This window comes from Elgaria multicarinata, chromosome 13 (assembly GCF_023053635.1).
Source record: "Elgaria multicarinata webbii isolate HBS135686 ecotype San Diego chromosome 13, rElgMul1.1.pri, whole genome shotgun sequence".
Taxonomy (NCBI): Eukaryota; Metazoa; Chordata; class Lepidosauria; order Squamata; family Anguidae; genus Elgaria; species Elgaria multicarinata.
In genome coordinates this window covers 32,558,240-32,570,251 of record NC_086183.1, presented here as the reverse complement: position 1 = coordinate 32,570,251, position 12,012 = coordinate 32,558,240, and the positions used below count along the sequence as shown (strand labels likewise).

General features: G+C 49.4%; 1 protein-coding gene across 1 annotated transcript in view; it reads right to left on the bottom strand.

Annotated features, from left to right (window-relative positions):
* NPAS1 (neuronal PAS domain protein 1) overlaps positions 1–12,012 on the bottom strand; it is an 84,866-nt gene that overhangs the window by 34,288 nt on the left and 38,566 nt on the right. Inside the window, exon 4 of the mRNA XM_063140825.1 lies at positions 7,405–7,478. Coding sequence (XP_062996895.1) covers positions 7,405–7,478 — 74 coding nt within the window. The remainder of the gene's footprint in view (positions 1–7,404; positions 7,479–12,012) is intronic.

Sequence of the window (12,012 nt, the reverse complement as noted above, 5' to 3'; positions counted from 1 at the left end):
TTATTTTAGCCCACCCAACACTCTCTTTCCTCCTTTTTCTTTGCAATGCTTTTTTGCAGAGCATTCCTTAGAGTTGAGTCCGGTAAAGCCACAGTGCCACCTGGTGGCAATTAAAGAAACTGTTATCCAATGCATTTCAATGTACTTTAGCATGGTTCTATTAATCCTGCGGCACTTCTGAAGTTGTGGTCAGGCTCTGGGGGAGGTTCTGAATGGAATTTTGTGGATCTAGAGGAGGTGGAAATGGCTATGGAAGAGGTCCTTTGTAGTGGCTGCTGCATAGCCCATGAAATTGCTGAAGGGAAGCAAGGGGGAGGCAGAATGAGATCCCTTATTACCTTGTAGGCATCAGACTTCATCGTCTTACCCCTCCGACTTTAATGGTCTCCATTTAGAACCACCCCTTTTATCTTCGGCCACACATCTGTGCATATATGAAGAGGCCTCTCACAAGTGGAGCCCCGTTTCCTTGGGATTATGGAGCAGGGAGGCTGGAATCTCACAGGCTGAACTTCGACCGGTCTTTATTTATAACTGCCTGCCTTAATTTGGGAGGGGGGAGGAAGGCGAGAACAGTCCCAATCCACAAACACCTCCTCCCCAAAATAATAATAATAATAATAATAATAATAATAATAATAATAGATTTATTTCTTTTCCGCCTCTCCCTTTGGATCAAGGCGGGGTGCAACATTTAGTACAACAAAACTAAACGTTTCTCGCTTGTGGCTGTACTTCCGTAATAATTCCCTCTACTTCTCATCTCCAGCCATGAGTGCCGATGCTTTTGTAGCCAAATCAGCAACTGCGATGCCCACGAGGAAGGTTGTAGCATGCTTGGGGGAACTCAAAGGGTTTACAGAAGTATAAATGCACAGTTACAAGATGGGGGATACTTGGCTCAGCAATACTACAAACAAGAAGGATCTTGGAATTGTTGTAGATCGCAAGCTGAATATGAGCCAACAGTGCGATATGGCTGCAAGAAAGGCAAATGCTATTTTGGGCTGCATTAATAGAAGTATAGCTTCCAAATCACGTGAGGTACTGGTTCCTCTCTATTCGGCCCTGGTTAAGCCTCATCTAGAGTATTGCGTCCAGTTCTGGGCTCCACAATTCAAGAAGGACGCAGACAAGCTGGAGCGTGTTCAGGGGAGGGCAACCAGGATGATCAGGGGTCTGGAAACAAAGCCCTATGAAGAGAGACTGAAAGAACTGGGCATGTTTAGCCTGGAGAAGAGAAGATGGAGGGGAGACATGATAGCACTCTTCAAATACTTCAAAGGTTGTCACACAGAGGAGGGCCAGGATCTCTTCTCGATCCTCCCAGAGTGCAAGACACGGAATAATGGGCTCAAGTTAAAGGAAGCCAGATTCCAGTTGGACATCAGGAAAAACTTCCTGACTGTTAGAGCGGTACGACAATGGAATCAGTTACCTAGGGAGGTTGTGGGCTCTCCCACACTAGAGGCCTTCAAGAGGCAGCTGGACAACCATCTGCCAGGGATGCTTTAGGGTGGATTCCTGCATTGAGCAGGAGGTTGGACTCAATGGCCTTGTAGGCCCCTTCCAACTCTGCTATTCTATGATTCTATGAAATATCTTTAGAACGCACCCCCCCCCCCCGCCAAAGCAGCTTAATGAAGTCTGACCATAACACACCTTGATTAGCTCCTTTAGAGTCTTGGCTGGTTCTGACTGAAACCCGGAGTGGATTCGCCGCCCCACGAACATTGGAGCCACCAGCCTCCACTGGTTGTCATTTTGTCCAGTGACTCCCCCCTGCCCCCCACAAATTCGGGGGGGGCACTCAGCAGGTGCCCATCCATCCATCCCCCGACTGTTCCTCTGTCTCTCTCCCCACTCCCCTGTTTCTACCAAGCCTTTGGGCCTACAGTAACAATGGCTCTTTATACAACTGGAATAGATTTGCACAATTACAACTATCCCCCATACACACACACACACACGAAGGATCCGGGGTGGGGGAGAGAAAGAGAGAGTGAAATAGCACGAGATGAATGGAACCGACAGTCACTTTAACGTTCATGCGCGTTAATTACTGCTGACAGATAAAATTGCTTTTTTTTTTTTAATCATCAAGTGGTTTCGCCGAGACGCTCGGAGGTCATCGCCGTAGCAATTAAACGGTTGACACCACATGGTGTGGGGGGGCTGCGTCTCCGTGGGGATGGGCAGGGGGAGGGAGAAAGAGAGGTCTCCCTCCCTCCCACACAAAGCCGTCCCTAGATTTATGTCGTTAGGTTTGGAGCCCGCTCTACTGAGAACGTTTAGCACAGGTAGCAAAAGCCCCAAAAGAGCAGGGCCAGATCTCATAATCCTAGAACCCAACGGGGTCCTCGCAGGATGTCAAAAGTATACATTTCCCCTTGCAGGCTACAGCATGAAAATGCAAGTTTCTGCATGGTTTGGGGAGGAATTTGTGCCTTTTCGCAAGTGTGAATTAGTGCGACTGCAAATTTGCGTGAATATGGGAGATTGCGGGGGTGGGGGCACCAAGAAGGTGTGTTGAGCTACAGCCAAAGGAGGCCGGTGGCTCTGATGCCACTGTGGAGGTGAATCAGCACCTTGGTTAGCTCCTTTAGCATTCAGACTGGTTCCGACTGAAACCCATAGTGGATTCATAGAATCATAGAATAGCAGAATTGGAAGGGGCCTACAAGGCCATCGAGTCCAACCCCCTGCTCAATGCAGGAATCCCTGCAGCATCCCTGACAGGTGGCTGTCCAGCTGCCTCTTGAAGGCCTCTAGTGTGGGAGAGCCCACAACCTCCCTAGGTAACTGACTCCATTGTCGTACTGCTCTAACAGTCAGGAAGTTCTTCCTGATGTCCAGCCGGAATCTGGCTTCCTGTAACTTGAGCCCGTTATTCCGTGTCCTGCACTCTGGGAGGATTGAGAAGAGATCCTGGCCCTTCTCCGCCACACTGGCATCAGACCCACCGGCCTCCACTAATCCAAGCGTGGACAGGAAGCCAATGGAGGGGGTTTAAGGAGAGGCTTTACGTCAGTAGAGAGCTGAAAGACATGGATTCTTTTGACGGCACAGAGGTTTGGGCTCTGATTGCTCAGCAAATAGCCCCCCTTGCCTTTTGTCTCCCACCCCATGACTCTTTGCATATAGAGGGGCGGGGGGCGGCACAGCCTCATTTTCTGCCAACCAGCTGTTGACACCACATCTGCCCCCCCCCCTCCATGGCACATTGCCCCCGCGGCGTGCAAACCGCCAAATCCGATTGCTTCCAAATAAACCCGAATTAGCTGCACGGAAACAGCCCTGGGCCGGAGCAAGCCTCGGGTGATTCAGAGGCGGCCGGAGGAGAAATATATTTTGGAAAGGAAACAGGCACACCTGGCCAAGGAGCCAAATGAGGTTAAGGGCTTGATTCCCCTCTGCACGGGACCCTGTTCAGACGGCCCTAACTCAATTGATCCACCAGCTCGCCTCCGCCTCCGCCTCTCAGCATCTGCTCAGAGCGCCGGCAAAATTAGGTTCCCTTTGAGCCACCGGGCCCAGGGAAGGCGGCCGCCATCACCTGCCAAGGGTGGAACGCGGCCCAGAGGAGGCAGGCTCCTTGCCATCAGCCACAAGAGAGAGGGAGGGAGCCCTAGTGGTTAGAGAAAGCAACTGGGCTGCGACATTTGGCCTCTCTTTCGAACAGGGAGGAGGAGAGAAGGAGAGTTTAGCACAGGGGTAAGAAAGCTGTTTGCTGAGCAGGGCCCGCTCTCCTCTTGGGTAATTGTTCGGGGGGCAGCACGTGTCAGTGGTGAGCAGAACCCCCGCCCAAACTGGGTGGGTCATTCCTTTTCTTTCCTCCTTTCTACCCCCACTTTCCTCTTTCCCATTTTTCTGCCCGCTTTCCCTTCCTGCCGCCCCCTTTCTTCTTTAGTGAACTGTGCCAGGGCATAGACCCACAACACGGAAAGTGGTAAGAGTGCCTCTAACCATGTGCAGAGTTAAGGAGGTTAAGGAGAAAGTGCTTGTTTGGATTTTCTACCTCCGGTATCAAAACCTCTCTGTGCGTCTTTGTCATGTCTAACCCTACTGCCCCTGTTTTGGGAGAAGGTGTTTCAGGTAATCAATCAGAATCAGATTCGGAAATAGAGGAGGCGGCGCCAGACACCAGCCAGCCTGTACCAGTGGGGGAGGAAGCTCTCATGGGCGATTCACCAGCTGGGAGTCAGCCCTCTCCAGAGCTTATCTCCTCAAGGCCAAATCCTACACACACTCAGTGGGAAGTGAGGTTTCTTCCGGAGGAGAGCGTCCCGACAAGCTAGCTGACGCTAGGGTCTGCTGGAAGCTCAAACGCACAGCACGGAAGGAAGGTGTGAGAAAGTTGGTCTGACTAGGATTGCGCCAGAACCTGCCTCCACACCAGGCTCTCTGAAGTTACGGGCGTTTGGGAAATAGCTTCCTATTCTTCTTGAGCGGACAATTGTCTTGCTTAGTTTGCATCGTTTTGCCTAGGGGGATGTTTCCAAGAGATTAGACTCTCTTCAGGTAGAAGAGACGTTTGTTGCTTAATAAAAGCTTTGTAGATTACTTAACAAGCCTTGTCATTTACCTCCTATCATGACAGTGACATTGCTGAAGTTTCTTAGAGTATGGCTACAGCTGCCTTCCCTAACCTGCTGCTCTTCAGATGCGTTAGACTGCCTCACCCATCATTCCCCGCTACTGTGGCCAATGGGCACCAGAGTACCAGACACAACACCGGGCTCAGGCCCCGCTGACCTGGGTGCAAGGCGCCATGGATGCAAATCCTCACTCAGCCACAAAGTCCACCGGATGTCCTTCAATCAGCCATTCCCTCTCTCTCTCAGCCTAACCTACCTCGCAGGGATATCAGGAAGGTAAAATGGGATGACTTGATTTACAGAGCACGGGATACAACGGGGCTCTTTAGAGTCGCAGGTTCAACAGCATCACGGAATAAACGGCATCAAGAGCCATAAGAAGGCATTGGGAACAGACGAGGGGATACTCGGAGATTCCCCTCGTGTGCGTGAATCAACGGGGCACAAACACAAGGGAAGGTCCATTTCGTCTCTCTCTCACACACACACTCCCCGTCGCCAGCAACCAGGCTGAGCAGCAAGGGCGGGCGCTGGCTGGGGATTGATAAATTGCTGTTTAAAACATTACCATATGCCACTTCTGATAATTAGCCAACAGCCCCAGGAGACAGCTGTAATGAGAGCTCTCAAGAAATAATTAGCGCGATCCGTCCGCTTCACCGCCGCTTGCCCTCAAATGTCACAGGCTCCTGAGCTACACTTGCTGCCGCGGCAGCTGGTGGGCACCTTGGGAGCTGTGTGGGTCCCCAAGGCTGCCCCCCCACTCCACAAGGAGGCACCTGTGGATCACAGAGGTGGGACTATCACAGCTGGCTTGCCACAGCCAGGAAGAGAAGACCATGGGGCAGGGCGGAGGCCACTGGGGGCGATGTAGTACAACTAGAATGGCTATATACTCACTCTAACGGGCCACCACCTGTCCCAATTCATCCCCAGTGTGGTGTAGTGGTTACAGCATTGGAGGCTGGTGGCTCCGATGTCAGTGGGGCCAGCTTGGATACCTCTTTAGAGTTCTGACTAAAACCTGGAGAGGTTGGAGCTGCCAGTCTCCACTGGGTTAGAGTGTTGGATGGGGTTTGGGAGATCTGAGTTCTAGTCCCTGCTCAGCCCTGAAGCTCACTGGGTAACTATGGGCCAGCCACCCAATCTCAGGAGGATCATGTAAGCTGCCTTGGGTTCACTGCAAGAGGGGGAAAAGGTGGGATACAAATGTAATAATAAAATAAAAACCCATAAAACTCCATTCCAAAGGTAGTACTGCATAAAACATAAAATGCTTCTGTGCAGCAATCTGCCGCTAAACCCAACACATTTCTAACCTCCGAGGGCCTCCATGTAGACTAAACCTCATCCTTCAAAGTCAACTCATCCTCCGTGTCTGCTTTTGCCAATCAAGACGGTCACGAATTTTGCACCAGAATTATTGCCGATGGAGTCAAAGTGTGGCCAAAACCCCTGTTCTTCCCAGAAAGGCTCATCAGTAATTTTTTTTTAAAAAAGAATCCCTGCAAGACTCTCATTGAGAGGATTCACACGTCACAACAACCTGGAGGGTGTTTTTTTTTTAAAAAAAAAAAAAAACCTCTGGGTTACTGCCAAGCCAGTGTTTGTTCTGAGAGACAAGCCAAAGTTCTTGGTTTGTAGTTCCTGGTTCAGACATAAGGCTAACGTGTCCAGAGAGAGTCACTGACTTGCTTCATCATTCCCACTGGCAGGAAGAGCCAAGCAAGAGCGGTTTGCTCACAGAGTCTTTAAAACTTTAAAACCCATTCTGGGTTGCCGTGACATGCGAACCGGGCTATTGTGTTTTATGCTCTCTTTTTTTTAAAAAAAGTATTTATTAATTCCTCACTGTTTTATACTGCTGAGTCTTTTGCTGTTTTAGTTTGTAATTTTAAGCACTTGCATTTTAATGTTTTATTGAAATCACATGAGCCACCCTGGAAATCCAGAACACATTGAAAGGAGAGGTGTAAATACATAAAAATATAATAAAGCGAATAAAATAAATACGGAGGCATAACCAGGATGGAATGTGGAAGATTGGAGACGACACCTTGAAGACTTCTTTTTAAATTTCCATCTGTGCTTTATGAATTCTTATCCTGATGATTTTTAGCACCATTCATTTTAAAGGTATTTTGGGATATATGTTAAGAACGTGATTTGGTATTTGTATTACCCTGTTACTGTGCTTAATTTATTGCTCAGACACCACCTTGTAAGGGCTTTGAGTCCTCAAAGGCAGCTTAGAAATGTGTTAATAAATGAAATGAAACAAGATAAGGATGAAGCCTGGGCAGAATCTGCTGTTCAACAACTTTTCAGACTGGTTACTCGATGCAAGAGTCAGACAAGACCGGACCGGCCCTACCATGAGGCAGAATGAGGCAGCTGATTTGGGTGTCATGATGATAATGATGATGACATAGAAAAGGAAGCGGAAAAGAGAGAAAAATATACACCATTGGCTCTGGAAGTTAAAGAACTATAGCAACAGGAAAAGGTCACAATTATTCCGTTAGTCACATCAGTCACTGGCATCACATAAAAATAATAATAAAAACTATACAGTAAACCTTCAGAAACTGGGCCTAGCAAAATACATCCACACCAACATCCAGAAATTAGTCATACTTAAAAAAATTAATAATAATAATAATTTTCTCCCAGGGAGAGGTATTTTGGCACCTTGACTGCTGGGCAGGATGGAGACAGCATTTGCAGTTCCGCCCCAGGCAGCAAAACATCTCAGACCAGCCCTGTAAGGGAGCGGCTGCACACCCCCGAGATCAGTCACACTCACCTGCAGGATATGCCCCCCTAAGTGCTGTTCAAAGAGCTCCGTCAACATTGCACTCACGTTCCTCCGGCCGGAAGCTGCTGAAAAACCAAGAACCAGCCATCAGAGAGGTGACATCTTGGGCACCTGACTACAGCAGAACCACCCCACCACCCATTCCATATTGTCTCCTTGAAGTCCAGGATTCCTGGGGGTGGAGAACACCTTGTTGGTGGTGCCGCAGGAATATTCTCCCTCCGGCTCTGCAACTGCCGGGAACAGGGAGCCATGGCACAGAGTCTTGCAATGTAACGCGTGGGACGGGGGAGAAGTCAGGAGAGGAGCAGCAGCAGAGCTAAAATCAGGATGGCCACGGCTGGCCCCAGGAGGGCTGCTTTCAGCAATGCCCCAGTAGTGAACGTGACATACAAACGTAAGAACATAAGAAGACAAAACAAGCAGCACACGGTGCAACAGCACCCTCCCGCCCATGTTCCCCAGCAACTGGTGTACACAGGCTTACTGCCTCCGATACTGGAGGTTGCACTTAGCCATCAGCACTAGTAGCCACGGATCGCCTTCTCCTCCAGGAATTCATCCAGCCCTCTTTTAAAGCCATCGGAATTGGTGGCCATCACCACCTCTTGTGGTAGTGAGTTCCATAGTTTAACTATGCGCTGTGTGAAGTGTGAAGATGGATGTATTCTGGCCCTCGGTTTGACCCTGCAAAAGAAGTTTTCCTTGCTTTGAAATAAAGTAGAGTCACGGAACAGAAGATCCCTCTTGTTAGTGAAAAACTTATTCTAAGAGGGCTTAATTCCCACATCCAAAAGGTGCCAACTTTCTCCTGCTTGCCCCTTGCGCTTTAAATTCATCTCTGGTTTAGTCGGAGGCTAATTTGAGGCTCCAAGTTTATTTCTTTTCAAAGTTTGCACGCGACATTTGGGTTCAGCCCCGGAAAAATGTAAAGGACGGCACTTCTGAGCAGGGCCAGTGCTGCCGTAGAGGCAGCTCAGGCAGCAGCCTAGGGTGCCAAGGTAAGGGGGCGTGAAGCCGCTCTCCCAGAGCGGCTCTGAGAGGGATGCTTCCAGGCGCGCAGTTCTGAAGCTGCCCGCCTGCCCCACCACCCCAGTGTCCTGGCTTCGAAGCCAGGACGCTGGGGTGGGGAGTGAGCGGGCGGCTTCGGAACGGCGCTCCTGGCTGGAAGCTGCTCTGGGAGAGCGGCTTCCGGGCACGCCTTTCTGAAGCCGGCCAGCTGGCCGGGCCCCCAAACCAGCGTCCTGGCTTCGCTTTGGCTGGGTGGGCGAGATGGCGCCCTGCGCCCAGGTACGTGGGGATGGGTGGGTGGGTGAAAGCACCTCACCTGCCTAGGGCGCAAAATAGTCTGGCACCAGCCCTGCTTCCGAGCATGAACAGAGTGCAGCTCACTTGCCACTCCCACAGTCACATCCAAGCATAGTGAGCACCAAACAGCTCTCTTTGATTTTATGTTCACCAAACTCAGAGGATCACCCTCAGAGGAGCATTCCAGCTGATACCCCACTGCAAAAAATTGGCCTTCCCTGCTGTGGCGATACCCACTTTTCTACCCCTTAGGTATGTCTGGAAGTTTGTATGTCTAGTGAGTGCAGAATATTTGACTCAGTGGGTCTGGCTGATGATGCAGTGAGAGAGAGGGAGGAGTATAAATAGGTTGGCTGAGGGGATTGTGGGTTCGTTTTTAGTTTGAGGGAGTTAAGGGAATTAGGGTTTGTTTAGTCATGAGAGTATCCAGTGGTGTGGAGAGTGAATGGAGATAAGATTTTAAGAGACTTATTTATTATCTATTTATTTAGAATATTTATATACCACTCCCCATTGAAAAATTTCGGAGCGGTGTACAAGGTAAAATGAAAATAAAAACAGAATAAAACAGTTAAAACAAAATTTAAAAAGAAGCAAAAATCAGAAATCCAAGGCTGCATGTTAGAGAAAGGCTTCTTGGAATAAAGATGTTTTCAGGAGGCGCCGAAAGGAGTACAAGGTTGGCGCCTGCCTGACCTCCAGAGGCAGGGAGTTCCACAGGAGGGGGGCCACCACGCTGAAGGCTCTTCCCCTGGTGGATTCCAATCGGAGGATGGATCTAGGTGGAACCACCAGGAGCAGGCCCTCGGATGACCTCAGTGACCGGGCAGGTTGGGAAGGGAGAAGGCGCTCTCTCTCTCAGGTATCCTGGTCCCAAGTTGTTTAGGGCTTTGTACACAAGTACAAGAATTTAAGATTACTTAAGATTACTGTTTTGATTAAAACTAGTAGATTAAGCAGGTTAACTGGCATTGAAAGTCACTAAGATCTGTTAAACAAAAATAAACGTTTTATTTTGTTTTGTTACCTCAAACCACGTGTCTGCTTGACTGTACCACTTGCTCTACAGTTACTATCATAAACACCATATATATATATATATAACTTTCAGCTTATTACATGCACAGTAAAATCTTTCCAGATTCTAGCCTTTACCCTCTCATGTGAGGAAAAGGTTGTGTTTTACCCCGCCCTCAGGTTGTTCAATTGGTGGCGCTTGGCTTGAGAAAGGTGTGCGAGGCAAGGCCTTCTGTCTAAGGTCGGTGCCGTTGCACCTACACTTTGCCCCTTCGATCTTCCAACTACGAGAGGCCAGCCAAGCACTTACTTATTTATATTTATTACATTTCTATACCGCCCAATAGCAGGGGGCTCTCTGGGCGGTTCACAAAAATTTCCGGCGCTCTGCAGGAAAAAGTGCTATCATGCTGTGACATCACAGCATCTTAGCCAATAGCTGAGTGGACTTTGTAGGCAACGGGCTGTCAATGTTGTAATGTTGTTGTTTATTCGTTCAGTCACTTCCGACTCTTTGTGACTCCATGGACCAGCCCACACCAGAGCTTTCTGTCGGCCGTCGCCACCCCTAGCTCCCCCAAGGTCGAGTCCGTCACCTCCAGAATATCATGCATCCCTCCATCTTGCCCTCGGTCGGCCCCTCTTCCTTTTGCCTTCCACTTTCCCTAGCATCAGCATCTTCTCCAGGGTGTCCTGTCTTCTCATTATGTGGCCAAAGTACTTCAGTTTTGCCTTAAATGGGTGATTCCTCAGCCTCATCCATCTTTTGCAAAAGACAGGAAAATACTCTCAAGGGGGACCCACCAGCTCATCTTGAGGTCAGAACTACTGAACCAAGGGGTCAAAGGTTGCCCCTGGGCACAGACACTTTGTCACCAAAGAGCAAACTTTTACACCTTGAATGCATGTTTTCTTTTAAAAAAAAAAATAATCAAGAAAGGCGAAGATTCGGGAGGAGGAATGGTTGGGATTCTTGGCCGGAAGTATTTTAAGGACAGAAGCGATGTTGGGGGGGTGAGGTGGGGGGAGAAGAGACAAGTACAGGCAGGAATCCTGGGAAAAGATTTCAAAGTTATTTGGCAAAACAAAAGCTGTTGCCAAGAAGGCTGTTTGCATCTCCCAGTCTTGGAAATTTTTATACAGGAATACAAGAAAAGAAACGACAACAGCTACAACCAGCGTCTTTTCTCTTTGCACACATGTACAAACCCAAATTTGGGGTGGTGCGCACACACACTGAATGCAACCCACCATACAACCAAGCACAAGGCTCTCACTTGGGGGAAAGACAAGGACGGAGCTGGGGGGGGGGGCGTGAAAGGGAAGGACAGGACACGCCATTGTGTCCTGCGCATTCCTGGGAGATGGGATTAGAATATTTATCAGCTCTGTATTCACAGCTCCCCAGCAAAGCTGAAAAGCTCACAAGACCCCAGCTTAACCTTTCTTTCAGCCCCTTGGCTCATTGTAGCCCGGGACGGCAAAGTTCCCTGGCTCAGAGGCGAGAGGGGGAGAAAGGAGGGGAGACACCAGGCCGTGAGGAGTGCGGGAAGGAGGCAGCGGAGGCGGCAAGATGTGGAGCCATTGAGAAACTCGCACCAAGAGGTGTCAGGAAGCGCTCTCTCGCTCTCTGGGGGTTTTTTTTGCAATGGAGGCTTGGGGCTCCGATGTCAGTGGGGTGGAGAATCCGTCCCAGGTTTCAGTCCGAACCAGTCAGACTCTATCCAGCACCTTGGAGAACTCTTTTAGAATTCTGACCGGCTCTGACAGAGACCTGGAATGGATTCTCCACCCCATTGACAGGGCTGGGCTGACACTCAATGCCTCGGTCCAACAAACCGCTCAGTCCTGGACACACGTCTCACCTGCCTCCTTTGCGGGCCATTTTGGGAACAGCCGATGCAAAATCCTAAGACTCCGTCTTGAGTGCCTTTATGCAGAGACAAGGATGTTGTTTGCAGGTCCAGAGGTAGACGACACAGCTCTGCTCTCAAAATGGCGCCCGCACCAACCCACATTCAATTAACATAGGGTGACCCTATGAAAAGGAGGACAGGGCTCCTGTATCTTTAACAGTTGCATAGAAAAGGTGTCATTTGTGTATATGGAGAACCTGGTGAAATTCCCTCTTCGTCACAACAGTTAAAGCTGCAGGAGCTATCCTAGAGTGACCAGATTTAAAAGAGGGCAGGGCACCTGCAGCTTTAACTGGTGTGATGAAGAGGGGATTTCACCAGGTTCTCCATATATACAAATGACACCTGCTGACAT